Source organism: Panthera leo, chromosome C1 (assembly GCF_018350215.1).
Source record: "Panthera leo isolate Ple1 chromosome C1, P.leo_Ple1_pat1.1, whole genome shotgun sequence".
Classification (NCBI taxonomy): Eukaryota; Metazoa; Chordata; class Mammalia; order Carnivora; family Felidae; genus Panthera; species Panthera leo.
This window is the reverse complement of record NC_056686.1, coordinates 20,856,754-20,881,554: the sequence shown is the minus strand read 5'-3', so window position 1 is coordinate 20,881,554 and position 24,801 is coordinate 20,856,754. Positions and strand designations below refer to the sequence as shown.

The 24,801-nt window shown below is 45.8% G+C and overlaps 2 protein-coding genes across 3 annotated transcripts in view; one reads left to right on the top strand and one right to left on the bottom strand.

Annotated features, from left to right (window-relative positions):
- Positions 1-16,110, top strand: part of EYA3 (EYA transcriptional coactivator and phosphatase 3) — a 97,244-nt gene extending 81,134 nt beyond the window's left edge. For both annotated transcript variants that reach the window (XM_042954211.1, XM_042954212.1), the window contains 3 exons: positions 754-875; positions 8,811-8,911; positions 12,430-16,110. In XM_042954211.1, the coding sequence (XP_042810145.1) occupies positions 754-875; positions 8,811-8,911; positions 12,430-12,510 (304 nt within the window). In that variant the 3' untranslated portion in view covers positions 12,511-16,110. The remainder of the gene's footprint in view (positions 1-753; positions 876-8,810; positions 8,912-12,429) is intronic.
- A 1,095-nt stretch (positions 16,111-17,205) lies between these two features.
- On the bottom strand, positions 17,206-24,602 carry XKR8 (XK related 8). The gene is made up of 3 exons (XM_042952401.1): positions 24,254-24,602; positions 21,856-22,052; positions 17,206-20,275 (listed from the first exon to the last, which is right to left on the bottom strand). The coding sequence occupies exons 1-3, from the start codon at positions 24,544-24,546 to the stop codon at positions 19,566-19,568; spliced, it is 1,200 nt and encodes a 399-aa protein (XP_042808335.1). The 5' UTR covers positions 24,547-24,602; the 3' UTR covers positions 17,206-19,565.
- Between the last annotated feature and the right edge of the window lie 199 nt (positions 24,603-24,801).

Here is a 24,801-nt window from a genome sequence, read left to right as displayed (position 1 = left end):
GATGGCCCAGTCACATCAAAGAATCCATGTAGGAGACACATCACATATTCTAGGTACAGGACACTCTGAAGAAATGTACCAAAACCCACTTAGGAAGGCAGGATTCAAAAGGAATATATTAAGCAGTTTAGGGATATTTCAGCTTGAAGCTCAGAATGGGAAATAAATACAGTCAAGTACAGTCTGCACTAATACCCTATTGCTCCCTCCCTCAAAGCAGGAATTCCAGATCTACAACTTAGTAGAGCAAACAGTAAAACTGACACTGAAGGGTGGGTATTCCTGAAGGTAAAGTACATGTGAAATTAACATGTATTCTGGAATTGGTGCTGCTTTTGTGTAAAAGGCAAAGAGGACTTAAGTCATATCTTATTAAGGGCTGAGTTGCATTCAGATGAAATAGCACTGTGACTATAAGCCTTTTTGCTGGTTTCCTAGCGTGTAGGGTCAGTGACATGGATTGGTGGTTTATTTGCTAACGAGTGCAGTGAGCTAGAATGGTTAGAAGGGAAATGAAGCAAGAATCAAGTTGCTACTCTGTGCCCACTATATATATAGAATCACTGTCCTTTAATATAGGAAATAAATAAACCTGAGATAATTAGACCAGTAACTGAACATGGCCCTGAACAAATATCAGGCCCTTTGAGGTTAGTTTTTACTAATTAGTTCCCAAAGAGAAGGCCCGTTCAAATTCTTGCTCCCAGGTTAGTTTGGTTTCACCTTTTTCTTTTTATTTTTTCTCCCTTCTAGAAAGAATTGTGTGAATGTTCTGATCACTACAACCCAGCTGGTTCCAGCTCTGGCCAAAGTTCTCCTATATGGGCTAGGAGAAATATTTCCTATTGAGAACATCTATAGTGCTACCAAAATTGGTATGGTTCCTATTTTGTTTCTTGTCACTTGCTTTACATAATACTACCTACTTATGATGCACTTAATTATTTACTAACCCCTTAATTAGGCATTTTAGAGAGAGAGAGAGATAGATCTGTAACCCTCACAGCAGTCTTCCTAATACTAGTGATGGGCCAGTTCAGGCTTAACAGCTGTGTAAGCTTGCTCAAGCCTTCATAGCTAGTAAGTTGCATAAACAGGATTCAAATCCAGGTTTGTAGAACTTAAAATTTATCATGTTCTTTCCTTTTATAATAATTGGAAGAACATATAGGTAGCTTAGAAATCTACCTTTTTTTGTGAGAGGGGGAGAGAGCACATGAGTGCATGCTGCCATGGAGGGTAGAAGGGGCAGAGGGGGAGGGAGGGAGGGAGGAAGGGAGAGAGAGAGAGAGAGAGAGAGAGAGAGAGAGAGAGAGAGAGAGAGAAAATATCTTAAGTAGGCTCCATGCCCAGTGTAGAACCTGATGCGGGGCTCATCTCACTGAGATGACCTGAGCCGAAATCAAGAGTCAGATGCTCAACTGACTGAGCCATCCAGGTGCCCCTACAAGTCTCCTTTGCCTCATTCCAAGTTTCTTTTTCTTTTTCACAGAGAGAGTGTTGTAGTAGAGTATAATAGAAAAAGCACTAGATTAAAAATCAAAGGCTAAGCTGCATACTTAAAAATGGTTAAATCTCTCACACCCATTAGGATGGCTGCTGTCAAAAAAAGAAAAATAAGGGAGCCCATGTGGTTCAGTCGGTTGAGTGTCCAACTCTTGATTTTGGCTCAGGTCATAATCTCATGGTTTGCGGGGTTGAGCCCCACATTGGGCTCCACTCTGACAGCACAGAGCCTGCTTGGGATTCTCTCTCTCCCTCTCTCCAGTGTCTCTCAAAATAATACACTTTAAAAGAAAAAAGAAAGAAAAGACAAATAAGGGTGCCTGGCTAGCTCAGTCAGTGGAGCACGTAACTCTTGATCTCGGGGTCGTGACTTCGAGCCCCACGTTGGGCATAGAGTTTACTTAAAAATAAAATTAAAAAGACAAAGAATAAGAAGTGTTGACAAAGATGTGGATAAATTGGAACCCTTCTGCCCTTTTGGTGGGAACATAAAATGTTGAAACTGCTATGGAAAACCATACAGCAGTTCCTCAAAAAAATTAAAGATAGAACTATCATATGATCAGCAATCCCACTTCTGGGTATATATCCAAAATGATTGAATGCAGGTTCTCAAAAAAATATTTGCACACCTGTGTTCATAGTAGCCAAGAGATGGAAGCAGCTCAGATGTCCATCAAATGATTGGCTCGACAAGATGTGGTGTATACGTACAGTGGGGTTTTATTCAGTCATAAAAGGGAAGAAACTCTTGTCACATACAGCCACACGTATCAGCCTTGAAGGCACTCTACTAATGGGGTAAGCCAGTCACAGAAAAACAAATACTTCTTAGAGTAGTCAGATTCATAGAAATAGAAAGTAGAATGGTGATTAACAGGGGCTTGGAGGGGAGGGAAATGGGGAATTGGCTGTTGAATGGGTATAGAATTTCAGCTTTGCACCATGAAAATTTCTAGAGATATATGTTGCACAACAAAGTGAGTATACTTTACTGAAGTGTACATTTAGAAATGGTGAAGATGGCAAATTTTCTGTTACGTGTTTCTTACCACAGTTTTTTGAAAAGGAAAAAAATAGTAATAAGGACTAGAATTCAAGTCCTATCTCTCCCAGTTACTAGTTCTTACCTTAGGCAAATTACTTTATCTCCTGAGCCTCAGTTTTCTTATATAAAATGAGAAACTTCCAGATAGGTTGTGAAATCAAATGAGACTATATGAAGGTACTTTTTAACCCCTAAAAATGTATTCAGTACCAAATATGTGAGACAGTGGGTACTCAGTAAACATCTGCTGAATTAATTAATTGGTGCCAGGTTTATACAAGACCAACTTGTTCTATTAAGAAGGCAGCAGAGGGGCACCTGGGTGGCTCAGTGGGTTAAGTGTCTGACTTCGGCTCAGGTCATGATCTCACAGTTTGTGGGTTCGAGCTCCGCATCAGTCTGCGTGCTGACCGCTTGCTCAGAGCCTGGAGCCTGCTTCAGGTTCGGTGTCTCTTTCTCTCTCTGCCCCAACCCCGCTCACGCTTTGTCTCACTCTGTTTCTCAAAAATAAATAAATGTAAAAAAATATATTTTTAAATTAAAAAAAGGCAGCAGAATCTCACTCTGCTTCTTGTGTGCTACACATGGTCAGGGAAAGAGGAACATGACAACCCTCTCCTCACCTGTTCAGACTTTCTGCTTACAGCTTCTACTTCCACATTGTACCATTGTACTTCCTGGAGTTTGAAGCTGAGCTGTGGTTATTCATTTTTTTAATCTACTACATGCCTACTGATCAGCTTTCTCCATAAAAAGTAGGTCTGATTTTTTTTTTCTTTTTGTATCCCAGGACCTGTGGAGGTTATAAGCCCACCAAGCCCTTTTGACATTTATTTTTGTTCCTTCATTCACCAAATATTTCTTGGTCACCTTTATATGCAAGGCATTTTGCTAGGCGTTGGGGATACAACAGTGATCCAAAAAGACAAAAATCCTTGCCCCTAGTGGGAAGAAATGGTCGGTCAGTAAATAAGTTAGTAAGTAACCTACATATGTCATATGGTCATAAGTACTATGGCTGACAATCAGGAAAAGAAAGTCATGTTTCTTTTTTTTAATTTTTAATTTTTTTTTTTATTTTTTTTAATGTTTTATTTTTGAGAGAGAGAGACAGAGTATGAGCGGGGGAGGGACAGAGAGAGAGGGAAACACAGAATCAGAAGCAGGCTCCAGGCTCCGAGCTATCAGCACACAGCCCAATGCAGGGCTCGAACCCATGAACCATCAGATCATGACCTGAGCCGAAGTCAGACGCTTAACTGACTGAGCCACCCAGGCGCCCCTATTTTTTTTATTTTTGAGTGAGAGAGAGAGCGAGAGCACGCGTGGGGGAGGAGCAGAGAGAGAGAGAGGGAAACAAAGAATCCAAAGCAGGTTCCAGGCTCCAGTCAGATGTTCCTGATGGATCAAATAAGGTTGCTTTTAGCTACATGGAGGAGGTCATTAATAATCCTGACATGCAGTTTGAGCAAAATGATGGGGGTGAAATCCTAATTGGAATGGACTTAAGAGAGAATGGGAAGAGCTGGAGAAGTCAACCATATGACAACACTTTAGATCAATTGTAAAGAATAACAAAGAAATGAGGCAGTAATTGGAGAAGTATATGGGTTCAAGAAGATTTTCGAACATAAGAGAAATTCTACCAAGTTGATATGCAGGTGGAAATGATTCACACATGAGGAAGGACAATAGCGATGCCTCCTGTGTGTCAGGTATTGCCAAGGTGCTAGGAATACAACAGTTACAAAATCCTCTGTACTCATGGAACTTATCTTCACTTGCTGGTGCTAATTGTGTTATCTATCCATATGAAGAGAAAAGCAGAATTATATTCCTTCTTTATGCTATTTGAAAAAATAAATCCCAAATGGATTAAAAAAAAAAAAAAACATGGTAAGCAGAAGTTTAACTTTTAGAAGAAAATACAGAAGAGTAGAAAAGGATCTCATTTAAAAGACCCCAAAATTAGGGGTGCCTGGGTGGCTCCATGGCTTGAGCACTGACTCTTGGTTTCAGCTCAGTGATGATCTCACAGTTAGTGAGTTCAAGCCCCACATAGGGCTCCATGCTGATGGTGCCAAGCCTGCTTGGGATTCTCTCTCTCTGCCCCTCCCCTGCTCGCTGTCTCTCTCTCTTTCTCTCTCTTTCAAAATAAATAAACTTAAAAAAAAAATAGACCCCAAAAATAGTTCTAAAAAACAAAAAATTATTGTTTTGATTAGATGAAGCTTTTAATTTTATATCCAGTGAAAGATAGTATAAAGTGACAAAACAAACCAGACTGGGAAAAGATATTTGCAACCCTTTTACTTGTTAATTGGTATACAAAATCTATAAAGAACTATAAATCATTAAGCAACAAACAACATACTAGAAAAGTGGACAGAAACCTTGGAACAGCCAGTTTGCAGAAAAGGAAAATCAGGTTGCCAGTAAGCATATGAAGAGTTCCTTAACCTCACCAATTAAGGATATTCAGATTAAAGAAATGCAAATTAAAATCTGATACATTTCCTGTTCATCAGATTGATAGAGACTTAGTCTAACAGTGCCCAATTTTGTCAAGAAAATGGAAACACTCTATCTGTGGGATTGAAAATGGATATAGCCCTTCTTGGAGAACAGTTTGTCAATGTCTTGTAAAGTTGGAGATGTGCATAACCCTGTGATCAAGCAACTCCACTTTTATAAATTTTTTTTAACATTTATTTATTTTTTGAGAGAGAGCATGAGTGGGGAAGGGGCAGAGAGAGAAGGAGACACAGAATCTGAAGCAGGTTCCAGGCTCTGAACTGTCAGCACAGAGCCCAATGTGAGGCCTAAACTCACAAACCGTGAGATCATGACTTGAGCCGAAGTTATCATGAGATCGTGACCTGAGACGCTTAACCAACTGAGCCACCCACGCACCCCTAAGCAACTCCACTTTTAGATAGATACACTTTAGTACAGGGGTCTGCAGACTCTAACTCATGTGCCAGATTCTGCCCAATGCCTGTTTCTATAAAGTTGTATTGAAACATAGCAATGTCGGATCATTTCAATAGCTGCTTTCACTCTACAGTAGCAGAATTCAGTTGTTGCAACAGAGGTCATATGACCTGCAAAGCCTGAACTATTTACTACCTGACTCTATACAGGTAGTTTGCCAACCCCTGCCCTTAAGTAATTCCCACATCCACAAGGAGACATGTGTGAGAATGGTTTTTTTTTGATGCCACATTGTTCATAATAGAAACTAATTAGAGACAGCCTATCTGTGAACCTGTCCATGAAAAGAAAATGGATAAATAGATATATCCAAACAATGGAATGCTATATGGCAGTTAAAAGCGAATGAACTAACCTACATACATCTGCAAGGATTAATATGAAAAACAATGTTCAACACAAAAAACACATTGCAGATAGGTAAGTACAGCATGTATCGTTTATCTAGAGGTCAAAAATGTTCACAGCCATATGCCATACATTGTTAATGGATACATATGCAGAAAGGAAGGGTCATCAGGGGGGGATACACAGGAAACTTCAAAAAAAAAATCTAATATCTCATTATTCTTATTTTTTTATCTAAAGCAAAGATAAAGTGTTTAAGATTTGACAAAAGTGGGTTGGTGGAAGGTATACAGGAATTTATTTTATTCTTTTTTGAGTGTGTATGTTGATTTCATTTACAATAGATTAGGGGAAATCCAGCCCCCCTTCATATTTTGCTCTTGCTGCCACTGTTTCACTATGCATTTCATAAGAACCCAGAGCACTCGCTAAAGCCTTTCATACTTGAAAGGTAGATCTTCTGCAGTGCTTTTTATACTGAGTCCTGACACCCATTGAGTGGGAATGATTGTATTCCCTTTGACAGTACATGTGCTTATTTGGTAATTTTTCTCAATCTCATTTCACCCAGAGCTGATTTACGAAGCTATAGGGGTACCTGGTGCCTTGGTAACCACAGTGAGAGGCTTAAGGCTTTCCTTGACAGAACTGTGAAATGGGGAGCAAGGAGACGAAATATTTGTTTCCTTCCTCTGAAATGATTTCAGAGCTTTGGTTCTGTTAATTGCCACTCTGTTATCTTGGACATTAACAAGACTTCTCAAAATCATCTCTGAAAATGTCATGAGTGTTTTTGATAGGGGAAGCCCAGAAACCTAATATTCTCCAAAGGCTTGTTTAAAGTCTTGCAGTTGTTTGACTTTTGGTAACCTGAGTGGCCATTGCCCATACCCTCCTGAATGGAAAGCTCATCTCCAGAATTTTTTTGAGAGAGTAAAATGGAGGAGGTATATTTACCAACGGTATTGGGAGTCATTTTTTCATGTAGCTACTTCTTTGAGCTGTTAATAACTCTCTCCATCTTTTAATCCTTTTAGAGGAGACATTCCTAAATGTATTTCATCCTTGATCATTACATGCCAGAACAATGAAAACATCTCTTGTGTCCTTGTCCTCTAAATAGGAGACATTTCCTTTGTTGGGTCTTGGGAAAAAAGTCTAAAATCTGATTTAAGGTTTTTTTCTATAGACAGATCATAAAGTAGACTGGGTCTGGCAGTGGTTGGCTTAGGTCATAAGGATGTAATATTTGGAATGGAATTAAGACAGCTCTTTGAACATAATAAAAATTTATTATTAGTGGAAATATTTAATATTTGAATCGGGGCTCAAAACATGGATTATAGTCATCTACTGAATAATTTATGAGATTAATATGCATTTACTCTGCAAACATTGAATTGCCTGATTCGAATGTCCACATCACAATGCTATTGCAGAGTGTTAGCACTGAAAGGGACCTGAGGGCACCTGAGCCAAGCTTTTTATCACAAGTGGGAGACTGAAGCCCAAAGTGGACTAGTGTTTGGTCCAGGTGACTAGTTCACCTGGTTTGAGGTGCCAGTTGGGCTAGAGATTTCAAAGACTTGCAGTTGCTTAGATGTGCCAAGCAGGACTTCTGAGTAAAGGTGTATAGGTTTTCTTGTCAATTACGATCTAGTCTTCTCCAGTTCATGTATTTATATACTTATTGCAACAATTTTCCAGCAGATGGCAGTCAAGTGCCTTGAGGAAGAGGCACTTTTTTCTTCCTCACTCAGGAACCTTGGTGCTAAGTCGCTGGTCTGGTAAGAAGAAAGGATGAGGTTAATGGAGCAGGATGAAGAAGAAAGCAGAGTTAGGACTTTGCCTAACAGAAACAGGGAAATAAAGTCTAAGATGGTGAAAAGAGCAAGGGAGATAATTGCCTTTTGGTTTACTTATGCAACTAAAGTATCTTTCCTATACCAGTATCATCTGTGCATCTTTCTGGTGTGTTTCACATGGGATTTGAATTTTGATACATTGCCAGTGTTTTTCAACTGTCTGCATGGATTTAAATCACCCTTTCCCAAGGTCAATTTCAGAGATACACTATCTCAGTTGCTTACAGTTACAGCATATAATAGGATATTCTGGATGTGACAGATTTACTGCCATATTCATTGGCACTCTGGGGCTCTACCCCACTAAAAGACATAAGACCCATGCCTAGGACTGTTTCTGGAAAATGAAGAATGGGAGGAAAATGGCCGTTAGCCCATTTCTTGTTACAAACAAATCAGGACCTTATGCTTCCACTTTTTTTTTTTTTCCTATACTAAAACAGTTTCCCTCCAAAATCGTCCTTTCATCATGGCATAATAGCCAGAACCTAGACTTGGAACCAGGAGTCCAAAGTGTAGCTACTAGCTTGTTTGTGATCTAGAACAAGTTTCTAATCTTTTCAGTCTCATTTTCATCTGTAAATATGAAACGGTAGTTATCTCACTGGATTATTTTGAGAATTCATTAAAGGAGTACCCTTGAAAGCTGCTTTGTAAGCTATAAAGTACAGGAGATAGGGAGAAGAGAAGTGGTATCCCAGCTGTCACACTTTTTAGGCTCCTTTGCTTCCCATTTATAAAAATTCCCCACACTAAGATCTTAGGGGCTTTACCCTAAATATGAAGATTAAAATAAGAACCTGGAAAGCACAATGCCTGGAAAGCCTGATGTCTTCATTGTTGTCTAAATAGCCCAATTTCCCATTCTTTGGGTAGCGGGCCTGCTGGATCTCTAGCTGTCACACTTACTCCCCACCAAACTACCCACATGGGCTGCTACTTGCTTGTTTTGTCCAAGCATAGGCAGGTGAACCAGCAGCAGCCCTTCTCTTTGGTGTTGAAAAAAGGTAGGGAGAATGTCCTAATGGGAAATTTCTTTTTCTCATCAGGTAAGGAGAGCTGCTTCGAGAGAATCGTGTCTAGGTTTGGAAAGAAAGTCACGTATGTAGTGATTGGAGATGGGCGAGACGAAGAAATTGCAGCCAAACAGGTAAAGAGAACAGTGCGTGTGGGAATGCATGAAGCAATTAGAAAGATGGTAGAAGTCTGAAATCTTAGCAATCTGCTGTGTCTTTAGTGTTTTCCCTTCTCTTTCTCTCCCGTTTTTCTTCAAAGAGGTTCGTTTGTTTCCCCAAATAGAGCTTTCCCTATAAGTTGTTAGATCCTTCTTATCCCCCTTCTGTTTGCCACTCAAATTTTAAAATCTTTGAGCCCTGCTGTAGGGACCCCCATCTTCCATCTTCATCTTAGAGGGCAGCGCCTTCCCAAGACTATGAGACTTCACTACAAAAAGGGGCGCCTGGGTGGCTCAGTCAGCTGAGCATCTGACTCTTGATTTCGGCTCAGGTCACGATCCCAGGGTCGTGGGATTGAGCCCCTCTCAGAGGGATTCTCTTTCTCTCTCCCCCTCTCCCTCTGCCCCTCCCTCCCACTCATGCTTGCGCTCTCTCTCTCTCTCAAAAAAAAAAAAAAAAAAGCAAATCACTCTGACTTTTCCAGGCTTTAGATCTTCAAAAAGCCAGTACAATCAAGTAGAAATTTAGATAAAATCCTTTCTGCTTCCAAGCCCAGGAAGGATTCTTCTGACATTAACCTCCTCACTATGCAGGTCCCAACTCCAGGTCACCTCATCTTAATACAGGAAACAGTAGATGAAAGAGTCTTGGCTCTGTAATCTAACAGTAGATTGGTTCAGATCTCATCTGTTTATTTAGCTGTGTGACTTTGGACAGTTTACTTATCCTCCTCTGCATTTATTAAATGGATCTGCAGAAGTTCTTTTCCTCTACCCTAGTTTCTTTCCAGCAACTCTGTTTCTTAGACTTGGAGGTGGTAGGTTGCCAACTAGGACCAGCTGTCCTGATTTCTTCACCCAGTTAATGTAAAAACTTCCACTATTAATAAACTGTGTGATTGGTAATCTGGTGGCATGACTACCTCATAATGTTTTCATTTACCATTTTATGTAGCATTTCTTTCTTTTTCTTTTTCTTTTTTTCTCATGTGTTATCTCTGAGGCTTTGATTCTAAAGTACTTGTTGCCCTCTGGGAAAGACACTAGAAACTAGTAGATGGAGGCATCAGTGCTTCTTGGTTTGAAGAAGGGAGTGGGGGAGATAAAGAACAACTTCAGTCGTTAGCAGAGTTGGTGCCTCTAAGCTGATGCCTGTAATCATCTACCATTGAGGGGCACCTGGGTGGCTCAGTTGGTTAAGCACCTGACTCTTGATTTCTGCTCAGGTTATGATCTCACAGTTTGTGAGTTTGAGCCCCATGTCAGGCTCTGCGCTGACAGTGCGGAGCCTGCTTGGGATTCTCTCTACCCCTCCCCTGCAAGCGCGCTCTCTGTCTGTCTCAAAATAAATGACTGAACTTAAAAATAAATAAGTAAACAATTAAAACAAAAAAGAATATTAACTGCAGAAGCCAAAGTGATGTCCAACTGGCTTCTTTAAAAAAAAAAAAAATCATCTATTATTGATATACCCATTGGAAAATGCCTTTAGAGTTCCATCCAGTTCAACCTCTACCCTGTGAGGGACCTTTTCTGCAGCCACTTTGACAGAAGACATTCTGATTCTTGCTTGAATAAACCCAAGAATGGGGAGTCCACTTCCTAGGTGTCCTGTTCTACCATGGGGCCACCCAAGCTGTTAGGATGTTCCTCCTTCCACAGAACTAAAACTCATGTCTCTAACTTTCACATCCTGGTCCTAGTCCTGAGCACAGCATAACATGTCTGTTTCCTCTTCTGCATATTAAAAGCCCTTTAAATATTATATGTGAGCAGCATGCTTGAAAAAACCCTGAGCTGCATGCCAAAATAACTGTTGTAGGACTACAGTGTTCCAGGTAATTTGCCACCAATTTGAGCAAAACAGTCAGTAGAGCTAATCCCCTTCAGCTTCATAGAACATGGTTTCCAACACTTGGATTTTTCAGATCCCTTCTTTAAAATGTGGCTTCCAGGAAAAAAAAATTTTTTTTAGTTTAATTTTTTTTTTTTAATTTGTATCCAAGTTAGTTAGCATATAGGGCAACAGTGATTTCAGGAATAGGTTCCTTAATGCCCCTTACCCATTTAGCTCCTCCCCTCTCCCACAACCCCTCCAGTAACCCTCTGTTTGTTCTCCATATTTAGGAGTGTCTTGTTTTGTCCCCCTCCCTGTTTTTATATTATTTTTGCTTCCCTTCCCTTATGTTCATCTGTTTTGTATCTTAAAGTCCTCATATGAGTGAAGTCATATGATATTTGTCTTCTCTAGTTTTGATTGCTGAGTAATACTCCATTGTGTGTGTGTGTGTGTGTGTATGTGTGTGTATATACATACATATATATATATATATATACATATATATATACATATACATATATATATACATATATATATATATACATATACATATATATATATATATATATATACACACACATCTTCTTTATCCATTCATCCATCAATGGACATTTGGGCTCTTTCCATACTTTGGCTATTGTTGGTAGTGCTGCTATAAACATGGGGGTGCATGTGCCCCTTTGAAACAGCACACCCGTATCCCTTGGATAAATACCTAGTAGTGCAATTGCTGGGTTGTAGGGTAGTTCTATTTTTAGTTTTTTGAGGAACCTCCATACTGTTTTCCAGAGTGTCTGCACCAGTTTGCATTCCCACCAGTAGTGCAAAAGAGATACTCTTTCTCCGCATCCTTGCAAACATCTCTTGTTGCCTGAGCTGTTCGTGTTAGCCATTCTGTTTTGAGGTGGTATCTCACTGTGGTTTTGATTTGTATTTCCCTGATGATGAGTGATGTTGAGCATTTTTTCATGTGTCGGTTGGCTATCTGGATGTCTTCTTTGGAGAAGTGTCTATTCATGTCTTTTGCCCATTTCTTCTTCTGGATTATTTGTTTTTTGGGTGTTGACTTTGATAAGTTCTTTATAGATTTTGATAGTAACCCTTTATCTGATATGTCGTTTGCAAATATCTTCTCCCATTTTGTTGGTTGCCTTTTAGTTTTGCTGAATAATTTTTTTTAAGTGGCTTCCAGAACACACAGTATTCTGCACAGGATTCTGACAACATAGTAAATGGGATTATTATTTCTCAGATGTATGTATTCTGCATCTTAGTTGTAAACAAGATAGGGGCTTTGTAGCTCTGAAACTTACTAACCATCTATAAAAAAGCAATGTAATATTAATACTGATTTCTTATGTGGGTCATTTTATTTGATCCTAAAGACCCTATGTAGTAGCTAGAATGAGCATATATCATAAATGCACAGTTACCACTAAAGACCTAATAAAAAATCTCTCACTTTTGTAAAGTGTCCTGTAGTGTACAAAGTCCTTACGCATAGGACTCACTTGATCCTTATAATAGCCCTAGAAGGTGGGCAGAAGTAGAGAGGAGTACCAAGTATCTTGGTGAGAGGAATGGGTATATGGATAAATATGAGCTCCCAAAAGAAGTTGGGTTAATCACCTATCAACTGTCCCCTCTCTTCCAGCACAACATGCCTTTCTGGAGAATCACAAACCATGGAGACCTAGTGTCCCTCCACCAGGCTTTGGAGCTTGATTTTCTCTAAGAACTGGAATGAAGACCCTTCCCCATGAGCTCCTTTTCACTCCTGAAGGGAGCTGGAGACTGAAACTGTCTGGGAACTCTCTCTGTCTCTGTCTCTGTCTCTGTCTCTGTGTGTGCGTGTCTCTCTCTCTTTCTCCACGGAACACTGGTGAGAACACAGTCAGAACCAACAGCTGCAAGGGATGAAGCTTATTTTTGCTAAGAGCGAGCTGCAGCCCCGTGTTCATCCTCGTGTAGAGGCAGGAGACAGTTGGATTGAGAGAACAATAGACTCACCGCAGCTACAGTGCTTTTAATTCTTCTGGTTTTTGTTTTGTTTTATTTTGTTTCAAAAAATGAAGAAAAGAAAAGGAAATTCTTGGGGCAGAGTTGCACTCTTAGTTCATGACCGGTTTGAGAACTGCTCTGAACTTGCAGTTAACAGGATAAATGTGGCAGACTTTTGTGATACCATCTCTTGCAGTCTTTGTAATCTCCTTAGCTGTAGAACATATTCCCAGGGAATGTACACGTTACTTTTATAGTTAAGGGTCTGGTCTCTGAAGCAGGTTTTCCCTCCTTTCTTTTTCTAGCAAGAAAGGGGTGTGTAAAGTTTCCTTGGAAAATAGCGATTGAAATATCTAAAATACCTCTCTGTGACAGTAGCACCTCTTTAGCTGCTCCAGTGGTCTGCTCTCTAGGGTGGTTTCCTTCCTGTTGTTCCATCTCCTAGTTTGCTGAACTGTGGGGCACTGGACACTGATTAACTTTAGACTTTGGTGTTTCCCATCCTAGAAGCCTTAGTCGCTTTTCCATTCCCTGTCCCCCTTTAACCAAATGGCACAACCCTAGAAGTTCCCCCTCTTAAGACAGTAAATTCTAAGCCTTCAGCTTGCCTCTATCCAAAGGCTGTGTCCCAGTGGGCTTACCTCCAAACTGGAGGAAAAGGACTAAGGCTTCGTATGAATTTCTGCTGCTTTGGCTCTTGAAACAAGAAGATTCCATCTTTTCCTCCTGCAGAGAAGCACCCTTCCCCAACAGATGCTCACCCCTGCAGCCTTCTCTTCCTTCTTAGTCATCAGTACTAGATTCTTGCCCCTTTCCTGCCTTCTGTACCTCACATCCACCTCCATGCAGCTCTGGCCAATCCTTCGGCTTTGGACCCAAGAAGTTAAATCAAGTCTAAGAATAGACTCCTAACTACATTTGACTTCCTTTGAAGCCCTTAAGCCAAGAAAGGTATTCTGGGCATATATTTACCCAGATCTCTGCCTGCTTCTCAAATCCCATTATAAAATGGGAAACCAGAAGGCCAGAAAGACTTTCCTGATTTAAATGAGGGTGCTGGAACCCTATTCTATGCCTGAACATTTACTCCTGGGCCAAATGGAGGAACATCTCTCACCCTGACCTCTGGGAAGATCGGTGGGTGCCGGGCAACTAATCCCAGCCTTACAGCCCAGCTGTGTTTGTGGATGCTTCATCCCTCCAAGACCAACCAGGGCATCTGCTCAGGCATGATCAACTCCCTAGAGCTGAGGAAGTTCAGCCTCTCCCAGGCTGCATGGAGAGAGGTAATCATCTAAGCACCTCAGGTATGCAGTCTGGGTCCTCAGTAGGAGGCATCCCTTGACCAACCCCAGCTATAATTGCCTGCCCTCCAAGATACTGCATATCCATTTCCAGAGATGTTGCAGCATAAAGAGGCCAGACTCCTTCCAATGCCAGGCCACCCAAATAGCAGCAGAGAAAGGCTGATATACACATTCCTTCAGAACTGATTGAGAAAGTGCTTCATTACTCACAATTTTAGGGGAACAGTTTTGGGGGAGGAGTTGAAGTCAGTGCTCATGACTCAGCTGCCTCTTTGGCCTTGTCTCCATTGGCAGGTGGGGGAAGAGACGGGGCATGTACTCTGAGGCCAACTTTCCATGGTCTATGTTCAGCATAGCTGTCCAGATGCTGCTCTGCCTTGCTTGATAATTGATCCTAGAAATCTCCATGATGGGTCTTTCTTCCAGGGCCCAAGCTCTCCCCATACTGGCAGTATAACTGTTGGTTTCTTGCACTGGACATAGGCCATCTGGTTGGCACTATACTTCAGGCTCGTGAGGCTGTGGATGTGGGTACCCCCATCATGCACATAGGTCCACACGCAAACACTTCCCTCTCCCTGCCCTTTGGGAGAAGCTCTTTATCCCTGTAATATGACTTGGACCCCTCTTTCAATGGCATTTCCTCCTCCCCGCCGTGACTGCCCAGCTTCAGTCTTTGCAAAAGGAACTTGAAATTGGCTAAAAGAGGTGAGGAAGCTCTATTGAGCAGAACAACCTCTGCATTTTTCTGGTTATTGCTGCCCTCCTTATAAGGCAGACAGAAGGTGGGAGCTCCCTGATTCCTCTTTGCCAAAGTGAGTTGTCCAGAGAATGCAGTGTTCTTCTTTTACCCTGTGTTTTCTTCCTCCCCAGCACAAAGATCTGGAAAAGAAAGTAAGTGGGTAGCACCAAGAGCTCTTGGAAGCTGAGGGCCAAAGGATACAGTGGGTCATTTCTTCAAGAGGGAAGCCTCTTTATGTGAAAGTGTCCCCAGGAAATTAGCCACGTGATGAGTCTGTCCCCCAGCTGGGCACTGTGGGTTCTATAAGATGGGTCTGCACATTTCACGGTGAGGACTGTCTCTAGTACGGGATTTGAAGTTGTCAGATGTGTCCTGGGTTTAAGAGGTGGCTTGACTTTCGAATGTAAAACTGACTGTGCCTTAGCATCACTCTGTCCCAATGCCCCTGGGGCGGCTGCTGGTGTCCAGGAGAATAGATGCCTGTTCCAGATTTAGATGCCTATTTGGGCTTTTATTTGGTTTGGGGTGTTCCTGTCTTCTGCAAGTTGGGGGTGGGGGGCAAAGCTAGTGTCCCAGGAGACTTGTGCCACAGCTTGTTCGCAGTTTACACAAACTCACCTTTAAAGCTCCAGGTAGAACCTGATTGGCAAACTCTAGCTGCAGCATGTGGAGCACCAAGATGTTCACTGCTTTGAATGGGTGTCAGTGCCACTGAACCATGGGGGAGAGGAGTATAGAGGCAGAGCCGCATTCTTCCCCTTCCTGGTCTAAGCCAACGGTGGTGAGTTTGGGTCTTCCTCTCCTAACTCCTGTAGAAGGGGGGCAGTTAGGGGCCTTCTTGAGGAGGCTTCTACTTCTTACCACTAAATTGGTTTCCGTTTTCATCCAAAAGTTGGAACTCTCCAGATGTTCGCACTTACAAAGAAGCCAAATCTGAATTCTGGGATTCTAAAATATCTTAAACTATGAGGGAAAATCTAGTTCTGTCCCATCCCTGATTAGCAGGCCCTCTGTCCCTTCCTCTCTGAGTCAGCTCCAACAAGCAAGGCTCCTTGGCTAGTTCCTGATGCACTGACAGGAGCCATCTCATTAAGGATAACTTCTATTCAAAACATGACCCTCTGGACTTCTGATGCCTCATTTAGCAGGAGAAGGCATTGAGTGGATTGGATATATTTATGTGACTGCGGGCATTCGTGGCTGTGTAGAGTCCTTGACCATAATGTTATATGTAATGGGAACTATCTTATAAACTTGAAAGAATAAAGTTTTTATTTTCTATACAGTTTGCTCCTGTGTCTTTTCTGAGTAGGATCAGCCCAGTTGCCCAGCAAAGTAGGCTCTAAATAGGGCTTCATTAGAAGAAAATCTGAAGAGCTCATTAGAATGATGGCACCCTTTCAATAATTCAGTCATTAATTTCATCAAAAAAGTAAAAAAAAAAAAAGCAAAAAAACAAAAAAATTTTTGGTATAAATAAATGTACATGGGGGAAATAACAAATATTTTAAAATAACTTGCAATGGAAAGTTTATTTCTTAATTGTTTCTAAAATCTATTGCTTTTTAAAGTTTAGGACTGGAATGATCAGAGCTTTCATTTGCTGTCAAATGTGCTAAAACTTAAAGAGAAATCAATACCTTGCTGTGATGAGCTGAAAATGCAAAAGCAATAAAACTGACAAACTGGTACCAAACCTTGCTTGATTTGGCCTGATTTCATGTCACATCAACAATTTTTTCTCATTTCATTTCTTCAGATTCGAGTCTGACTGTCCCTCACTGGTTTGGAAAACAGTTGAGAATCTATTTGCCTTTTATTCCAGTGAAGGAGGCCAGAATTTGGGTGTAGCTTCCAAGTACCACACATGTCAGACTGTAAGATGTATTTTCCCACATCAATTCCCCCTTAGAAAAGGACATTGCCTTGGGGCCCTGGGTGGCTCAGTCGGTTAGGCGTCCAACTGGATTTCAGCTTAGGTCATGATCTCACAGTCATGAGATCAGGCCCCGAGTTGAGCTCTGCATTGGGTGTGGAGCCTACTTGGGATTCTCTCTCTCTGCCCCTCACATGGGCTCTCTGTCTCTACCAAAAAAAAAAAAAAAATCGTAATAGGAATCTTGAAATTTCTAATTGTAGATAATGTCACTGTCATCTTTTTAAAACTGTAAACTATAGGGGCGCCTGGGTGGCTCAGTCGGTTAAGCGTCCGACTTCAGCTCAGGTCATGATCTCGCGGTCTGTGGGTTCGAGCCCCGCATCGGGCTCTGTGCTGACCGCTCAGAGCCTGGAGCCTGTTTCAGATTCTATGTCTCCCTCTTCCTCTGACCCTCCCCTGTTCATGCTCTCTCTCTGTCTCAAAAATAAATAAATGTTAAAAAAAAACACAAAAAACTGTAAACTATATACAAATGAAGAAATGACTGCTTCGTTCCACAGGTTTTAGGTAGTACACTATGTTGTTTCAATTTAATTACATATTACCATCATTTGATAATTTCATTCAGTGATTATAGATTTAGCCAAAATGGTAAAAACACACTTTTTGGATTTTTCTCAGGGGAAAGTGGGGAATTGCCTAAAACACTGTCTTCTCTTTGAGTATATATGGCCTCTCCCCTGAACCCAATCTCCATGTATGACAGGAAGAAGCATGGAAAAGTAAATACAATATTTGTGTTAGTGAAACCATTAGGAAATGTCGGAGACTAGTTTGGGCGTTAAGCCCACCCACTGCGGTCTCAACCCTTGATATTCCCAGTGAGTTGAAAAAAATCACAATGATTTTACTTATGGATGTGTTTCTGTGTATTTAAATGTGGTCAAAAGAATGGTCATTTTTCTGAGGCTGTTAATATCCTATCCTGAGACGAAAATATTGGTTGGTAGTTTTTACTGCCTTCTGTTAAAATTAAGTTGGTAGCCATGTCGGCCATTTTACGGACCCGTGAAATTCAAATCTGGGAATCGCTGGGCGGATTGATCCTAGAGATCCTTTCAGCCTTACCTTTCTGTGTATGTCAGGAAGCAGGGCCTCCCCGCGCCCTCCCCCCGCCCCAACCATTCTCTCTGGCATCCTTGGCTCTAGGCCAGTGTAGCCGCACAAGCCTCCCCCACCAGTCGCTGCTGATTTGGTCTCTGGGATACGGTGCACCTGTGTGGTTCTGACCCTCATCTCCTTCAGGGCTGAATCCATTTCTCAGGGACGCATCCCCTGGCCATTATATAAAATTCTAACTCCCACCCACAGCATGCATTCACCTCTCCCTGTGCCCTTTCCTCCTCTTACACTCTCTCATACAGTTTTATTTATCCTGTTTATTGTGTCTGCACGAAAATGAATAATAGAACTGAGACGATCCTGGGTCCCCTCAAGAGGATGACTGCACCTTTTCTTCTCTCCAGTGCCCTTTTCCTTCTCCTTGTTTCCCCAAACCCCAAACCTTCCAGAGCAACTAAAGTTGCACTTCCCTGGCATCACTGACCACCCACATCCCCTAAGCTGCCTCTTTACTGACCTCCCTGAGCCCCCAGCAAAAAGACCTTTCTTCACCCAGGCTCTGGTACTCACTTCCTGATACTAAAGGCGTTTGTGGCTACTCCTGCCAGCCTAGCAGCACAGCAGGTTAACAGCACACACTAGCATCGCTCCAGATCTGGGTTCTGGAGCCCACCTGGCGACCATCCACCCGCAGTGGCTTACCATCTCCGAAACTTGGAAAACAAGCTTGAGAAGTCCAGCCTGTGCCAGCTGTCTCCTCTGGTCCCAGGACCTTTATCGATTTTAAGGGGTGAACTTCATGTCCCTGGCCCTTCTTTCCAGGTGGCTTTGAACTCTAGATTTAGTTCAGTGACACGACCAGGTTGGAGGGTTCCATGAGGTTTTAATAATACTGTAATAATACTGTTAATAATACTGAACAAAAACAACACACACATGTCCACTTGCAGAGACACATATGCGCACACACCTCTTCCTCTCCACATCAACTCTGAGGTAGAAAGTGTACTGCCTAAAGTATAAGAAACACTCTGGGCTGAGCCATGGCCCAGACCACAGATTCAGAAGCACTTGGTTGAAAGGTGGCCCCTAGAGAGCAGGACCAGAGTCTGGGCCAGCCGCACAGAGGCCTTGGGGAGGTTGACAGGGGCTACTAGTTGGACATCCCCGGCTTCCACCGTGAGAGCCTACTCAGGAGTAGCTGGAGAGGGTAAGAGATGAAGCTCGGGCGGCAGCTGATCCTGCTCAGGTCCCAAGGATAGAATGTTCCCGGCACAGAAATTGCTCCCAGTAAACATTTGTTGAATGAACTGGATGACGGGTGGGGCAGGGAGGAAGAATTCTGGAGAACACATCCTGCAGGTCCTGGACCTTCTAGCCCAGGAAAGGAAAACCAAGGGGTAGGACAGCACCTCTACCAATTTTAGAGGCGGCCAGGGAGGTGAAAATGCCAGCACTAGGACCTTTGGGGCACCAGCTATACTGGTTGGCAGGGGAAGGGGGGGGGGGGTCTCTTCTTTCCTCCCAAAGTGCCTTGTACATAACTAGGGCCCTTGAGCCTCCAGGGCCCGGCCTTTCTCATCTCGTTCTCGTCCTTGAAATCAGGCCTCTGCCTTATTCAGCTCTGGTCTCCAGTGCCCGGCACATCAGGCATTAAGTGCTTCTTGAGTGAATCAAGAGTGAATCGGTTCCACCAACTGATGCCATCTGTTCTGTCCCCTGCTGGGTCTGACCCTGCCTCAAAGGACCCCGTTCACCTCTCCCTTCTGTGGCAAAGCAGCCTCATCCCTAACCCTGGGGAAAAAGTTCTGAGCCAACTGGGCCATGCGCCTGTTCTGAGGCAGCTGACGCCACTCGAGGGAGCCGAGGCCTCGGGTCCCATCCACGCGGTCAGGCTCCCAGCGGCAGCTAGGGTGCAGCCAGCGGTAGTAGACAAGCCGCAGAGCCAGGCCCAGGAGGACGCAGACGCCGCCCACAGGCAGCAACGTCTGCAGTGGGATCCCACTGGGCAGCCAGGCGATGTGAGTCAGCCAGGTGACCGCCATGAGAACACTGTCACTCAGGAGGAACACCAGGTGGATGGCGGCGCGGCCTCGGGTACGGCCCTCGGCCACGTTGAACCAGGAGAAATAAAGAATGGTGGCCACGGTTGCCCGGTACAGCCACTCGGAGCAGGAATCTGGCATGAAGTCCGTGCCCTGAAGCCAGACCCAGAAGAGCAGCACCAGCCACAGGCCCAAGAAGTGCAGGGCCACATAGTGGGGGAAGAGAGCTGAGAAGAGGGCCACGACGAAGACTCGGGGCCACAGCAGCAGCAGGTTCCACAGGAAGTAGACCACAGAGGAGCCCGGCCCCAGGGGCGGCTTGGAGGGGAGGCAGGTGCGCAAGGCCCGGTGGTAGTCAAGCAGAGCCCACGAGATACCCACGAAGGATGTGCAGATGCCGACCCCTACAGAGAGCAAGTGGAAACAGGTGAGCCCTGTGGGCAGCCTGCCTGGCGCTCCCTAGAGGTCACAGCCCCCCAGAGGTGGGTGTGGCAGCCCCTGATAGCTGAAGGGAAACTACACCTGGAAAACATCCGTTCAGGCAACCAAACACCGAGCTGGGGTTCAAATATGGAGTCTGCCCTGCACCACAAAGCTTTACTTTTCAGGTGCTACCATGGTGATATTCTTCACGGATGAAGGGGGTGTGACTTAACCCTCATCTGCACCCTGTCACCCAGCATCCGGGACCCCGGGCCCTGGCCACACCCTGAGCATCTTCTGGGGCCCTGTAACCCCTTCCTTTCCCGGAAGAGCCCAAGGCTTTCTTGGGACTGAAAATCAGCAATCCCAGTTCCCCTTCTGTGGTCTCAGAAATGGAAGCAGGAAATCCCAGGGTTTCCTGGGTGAAGCCGCACTCCGGGCCAGGAGGGATGTCTCTGCCACACAGATAGGATGTCTCAGCTCAGGCTGGGCCTTCGTCTTGCTTGATTTCTCGACACTCCAAGGTTACGGTGGAGATTCTATCCCACCTCCTGGTCGCCCACCCTGGACCTAGAAGCGCTGGACCTCCAGGGAGGGACAGAAGCAGCGCTGGACTGTCTCTAGAATGCTTCCTCCCCTGCCCTTTCCCACGGTGGTCAGTCAACAGGTGTTTACTGGGAACCTGTTATGGACTAGGAAGCCCACCCCCACCCTGGAAGCAGATCTGTGGCCCATGTCCCTTCCTAACTACCTGGCTGATATCCTTCCAGTTTGCCCAGCACACCGCATTCTCTGACCTGGACAAGCTTAGCCCACAATGTTAGGTAGACCAGGAGCACGTGCCCTGTGAGTTCCAGCCTGAATGGCCCCTGAGGACACTTATCCGGACCCCACTCCACCCCACCCCGCTCTGCAGGTGACCTGTAACATCTCAGCCACTTCCGTCTGGAGTCTTAGCACATGGTAATTATCAATCTCCTTGTCTCCGAGCTCCTTGAGGGGACGAAACATTCTGCTCCGCTGGGACCCCTGGAGCCCAGTACCTGGCACATAACAGCAGCTAAATAAATGTTCACTAAATAAAGTTAGGAAAAGCTGTCTCTTCCCTCACTCCCTGCCTCCCATGCACATACAGTGTAGACTGGCTCCATGTAGCCCTGATCCTAGACACCCACATCCCTCAAACGGACAAAAATATGTGCCCAGTGGATGCTATGTGCCCCGGGCAGATTGCTTCACCTTTCTGCACCTCTTCCCTCTCATGTAAAATGGAGAGAAACGTAGCACAACCTGTAGGGCTGCTGTGCGTGGGAGTAATGCCGACAATACAGCACTTCACACGGGGGCCCGGCTGATAGCTGGCCCTCGATCGTCATGGCCGCTGTTACTGTCATTCATCCTGACTCAGAAGGCTAAAGGGTTGAACGCAGACCTGCCGGGCTAAAGGGTATTCTCCTGTTTTCTAAGCAGCTTTTATAAAAGAGTGAAAACACTCCTGACATTTGTCGGAAGCTTTCCCAAGCCATGAAAAGGGGGGCTGGCCACTGGCCCCATCACTCACACTGGTAGGACTCGGCCCCGCCGCTCTGCAACACAATGGCCAGCACCAGCATGAGCTGTGGAGTCGTCTCCAAGAAGGTCTCAAAGAGCCGCAGCATGCTGATGTCCAGAGTCAGGAAGTCGGCATAAGCCAGGTCAAAGTCAGAGGGCGCCTCCTGCTGCCACACCAGCAGCCCCTGCTGCAGCCCCTGCACGCACCTAGGCAGCACATACGGATGCCCCAAGGGGCCAGGTTAGTGTCCTGTGATGTTCCACCTTCCCTCCCCCGCTGGGTAGATGCGGACGGGCTCCGATCCTAGTCTGTCACTTACATGCCGTGGGGCCTTGGGCGCCAGTGACTTAACCTCACTGAACTTGTTTCCCATCGTAAAGTGGGGATCAATACAACTACCGCCGCTCCAGCTGGCCTGCACGTCCCAAGGTCATCACAAACCTTGTCCCATGTACTCCTTACAACATCCCCATTTGACAGATAGGGAAACAGGACCAAAGCGCTAATAAATGGTGGAAACAGGATTTGAACCCAAAGCTGTCTGAATTTCAAAGGCATACTATGAAATTGCCTCAGGTGATAGTTCTCAAATGTTAGCAAGCATAAGAATTTCTTAGGATCCTGTGGGGAAGGGGGAGCCACTGAGAGCTTCTGAGCCCGGGCAAGATAGGTCAGACTGTGCTATGGAAAGATCACCCTGGCTGTGGAGATGTGGGAGGGATGGAGGGGTTAGAATGGAAGCACAGATCCATTTAAGAGGACTGCCCAGAGTGATGGGCATGGAGTCCAAGGCAGAGTTAAAAGCGAGCCCAGAGGCTGGAGAGAGAGGCATGGGTGACCCATTGGCATGAGGGAGGTAGTGGAAGGTGCCCCGAGATCTCCCCCACCCAGAACTGATCTCGGTTGCCCACTGGGAGGTGAGCCCATTCACTCACTGTCAGACATTTACTGTCACTTTCCCTGGACAGACTTGACAATACACTAAGGGAGCAGGGGGGCAGGCCCAGGTTGGGGCTCTCCCTCAGCAGGAGCCTCTGCCTCTGGTCCCCAAGGCCCCCGCCTCAGTCTAGCCACAGACAGGTAGAGACCCCATTTTCAAAACCAAAGTTCAGTATAGTCCGTCTGCCTCGTGCTCAGCAGAAACAGAAGGGAAGACACATGATACAGTTATGGATTCAGGGCTCATTGAGGCCCACTGGGATGGGGTAGCTGCACCCCTTCATGCCCGGCTGGCATGTAACTGATGCCTGTGCAGTCCCTCAGGCAAAACTCCAAGATTCCAAGCTCCTCTTGTCCACCCCTGGAGACTCAACGCAGCTTCGTCAAAGCAAGATGTGGAGAGCATCTGTGAAATGGATTCGAGAGCAGATCCCGCCTCCAGCCACCCCATCCCTACCCAGATCACATCACGTCCTGACTTCATCACACGGCTCTGATCCCTTGGTTTCGGTTTCCTCATCTCGAGGGGGCCCTGCCAGTGCTGAAAAGGAGTACAATCCACACAGATTTGCTGGGCCCCAGCCGGTGCCCGGCCCTGGCTGGCTCAAGGGGCATGGATGAGTCAGACCCCATCTCTGCCCTCTTGCTGGCGCTGGGGGTGAGGGGGTGGGGCAGGGAGAACAAAAGTGGGAAAGAAGGGCTGAGAGAACGGGCTCTGCTCTGGGAGGTCCCGGCTGCCGAAGCTCCCCAGGGACCCAAGTAATCAAGCTGGCTGACATTTGTCGAATGCTTACTCTGCATCAAAGCAACTTACAGGTCTTAGTTCGTTTAATCCCTCCCAAACTGAGGCAGGCACTATAACCATCCCCACTGGAACAAAGAGTAAACTGGGACCCAGAGGGCTCAAGTGACTCGCCCAAGGCCCCACCCACAGCCAAAAGGAACACCTGGGTCTGCCATTACCCTAGATTCTGCCAAGACCCCGGCACCATGCTAGTCACGTTCCCACTCTTGCCTTCGCTCCTCACAATAGCCCCCCCCGCCCCCGCCCCTGCCAGAGATGTCTCTAGATTACTGCCGCCTTTTAACACAGGAGGAAACCGAGGCTCAGAGAACGGCAGGAATGAGGCCACAGATGGTAAATTAGCTAGGACTGGATCCCAGAGAGGTCGGGCTCCAAATCGTGTGCCTCCTTTTCTTCTCTGGGCTTCAGTTTCTTCCCCCGTGCCAGAGGGTAGGACTAGCTGGGCTCTGACGGCTGTCAGCGGGTGTTCTCTTTCTTTAGGGGCGGGGAGCTCACCTGTAGGCAGAGGTGCCCACAAGGGCTTGGCTTCCCCCCCACCTGGGTCCCCATCCTCTCCTTCCCAGCCCCTCCCCGGTGTCCGTGCTCTCCCCTGTGCTACTAGCCCAGCTGCAGGTGCCGCTGGGCTCCGTTCCTCTTCCCTCCCCCCGAGGGCGGAGCGCTCACCTGTACAGGTAGCCCAGCTGCAAGAGATGCAGCAGTGCCAGGCAGCGGCCTGGGGGCTGGGACGCGTGCAAGCCGACGGGGTCGGCGCGCAACCAGACCCAGCTGAAGAGCTGCAGCGCCACAGACGCGAGGCCCAGCAGCGCCAGCACCAGCGCGGCCCACAGGTAGCGGCCGCTGAGCACATACTGGCCGGCGGCCCAGAGGTCGGCGCCCAGGTCGACCAGGAAGGCGGCGGTGCCCAAAAAGCCCAGGACCAGGTCCCAAAGGAGCGCGGCGCGGGGCAACCAGGGCATGACCCGCCAGCCTCTCCCCCTCTGGGCTCAGACCCGCCCTCTGAGCCCGGGGTCGCTGCGGCAGGAAGGAGGCGGGCGCAGCTCCGGGGGCCGCCCAGGGCCCGGGCCTTCTGGGCGGGACTTCCCCGTCCCGCCCTGTCCGGGGAGGAGCAAGGCCCCGGGACCCCGCGGCTGGGGCGTCCGCCGACCCCACCTGTTTCCGTCTGCGCCCCAGACGGACGCCCGCGGCTGCGTTCCCGCAACCGGCGTAGGGGT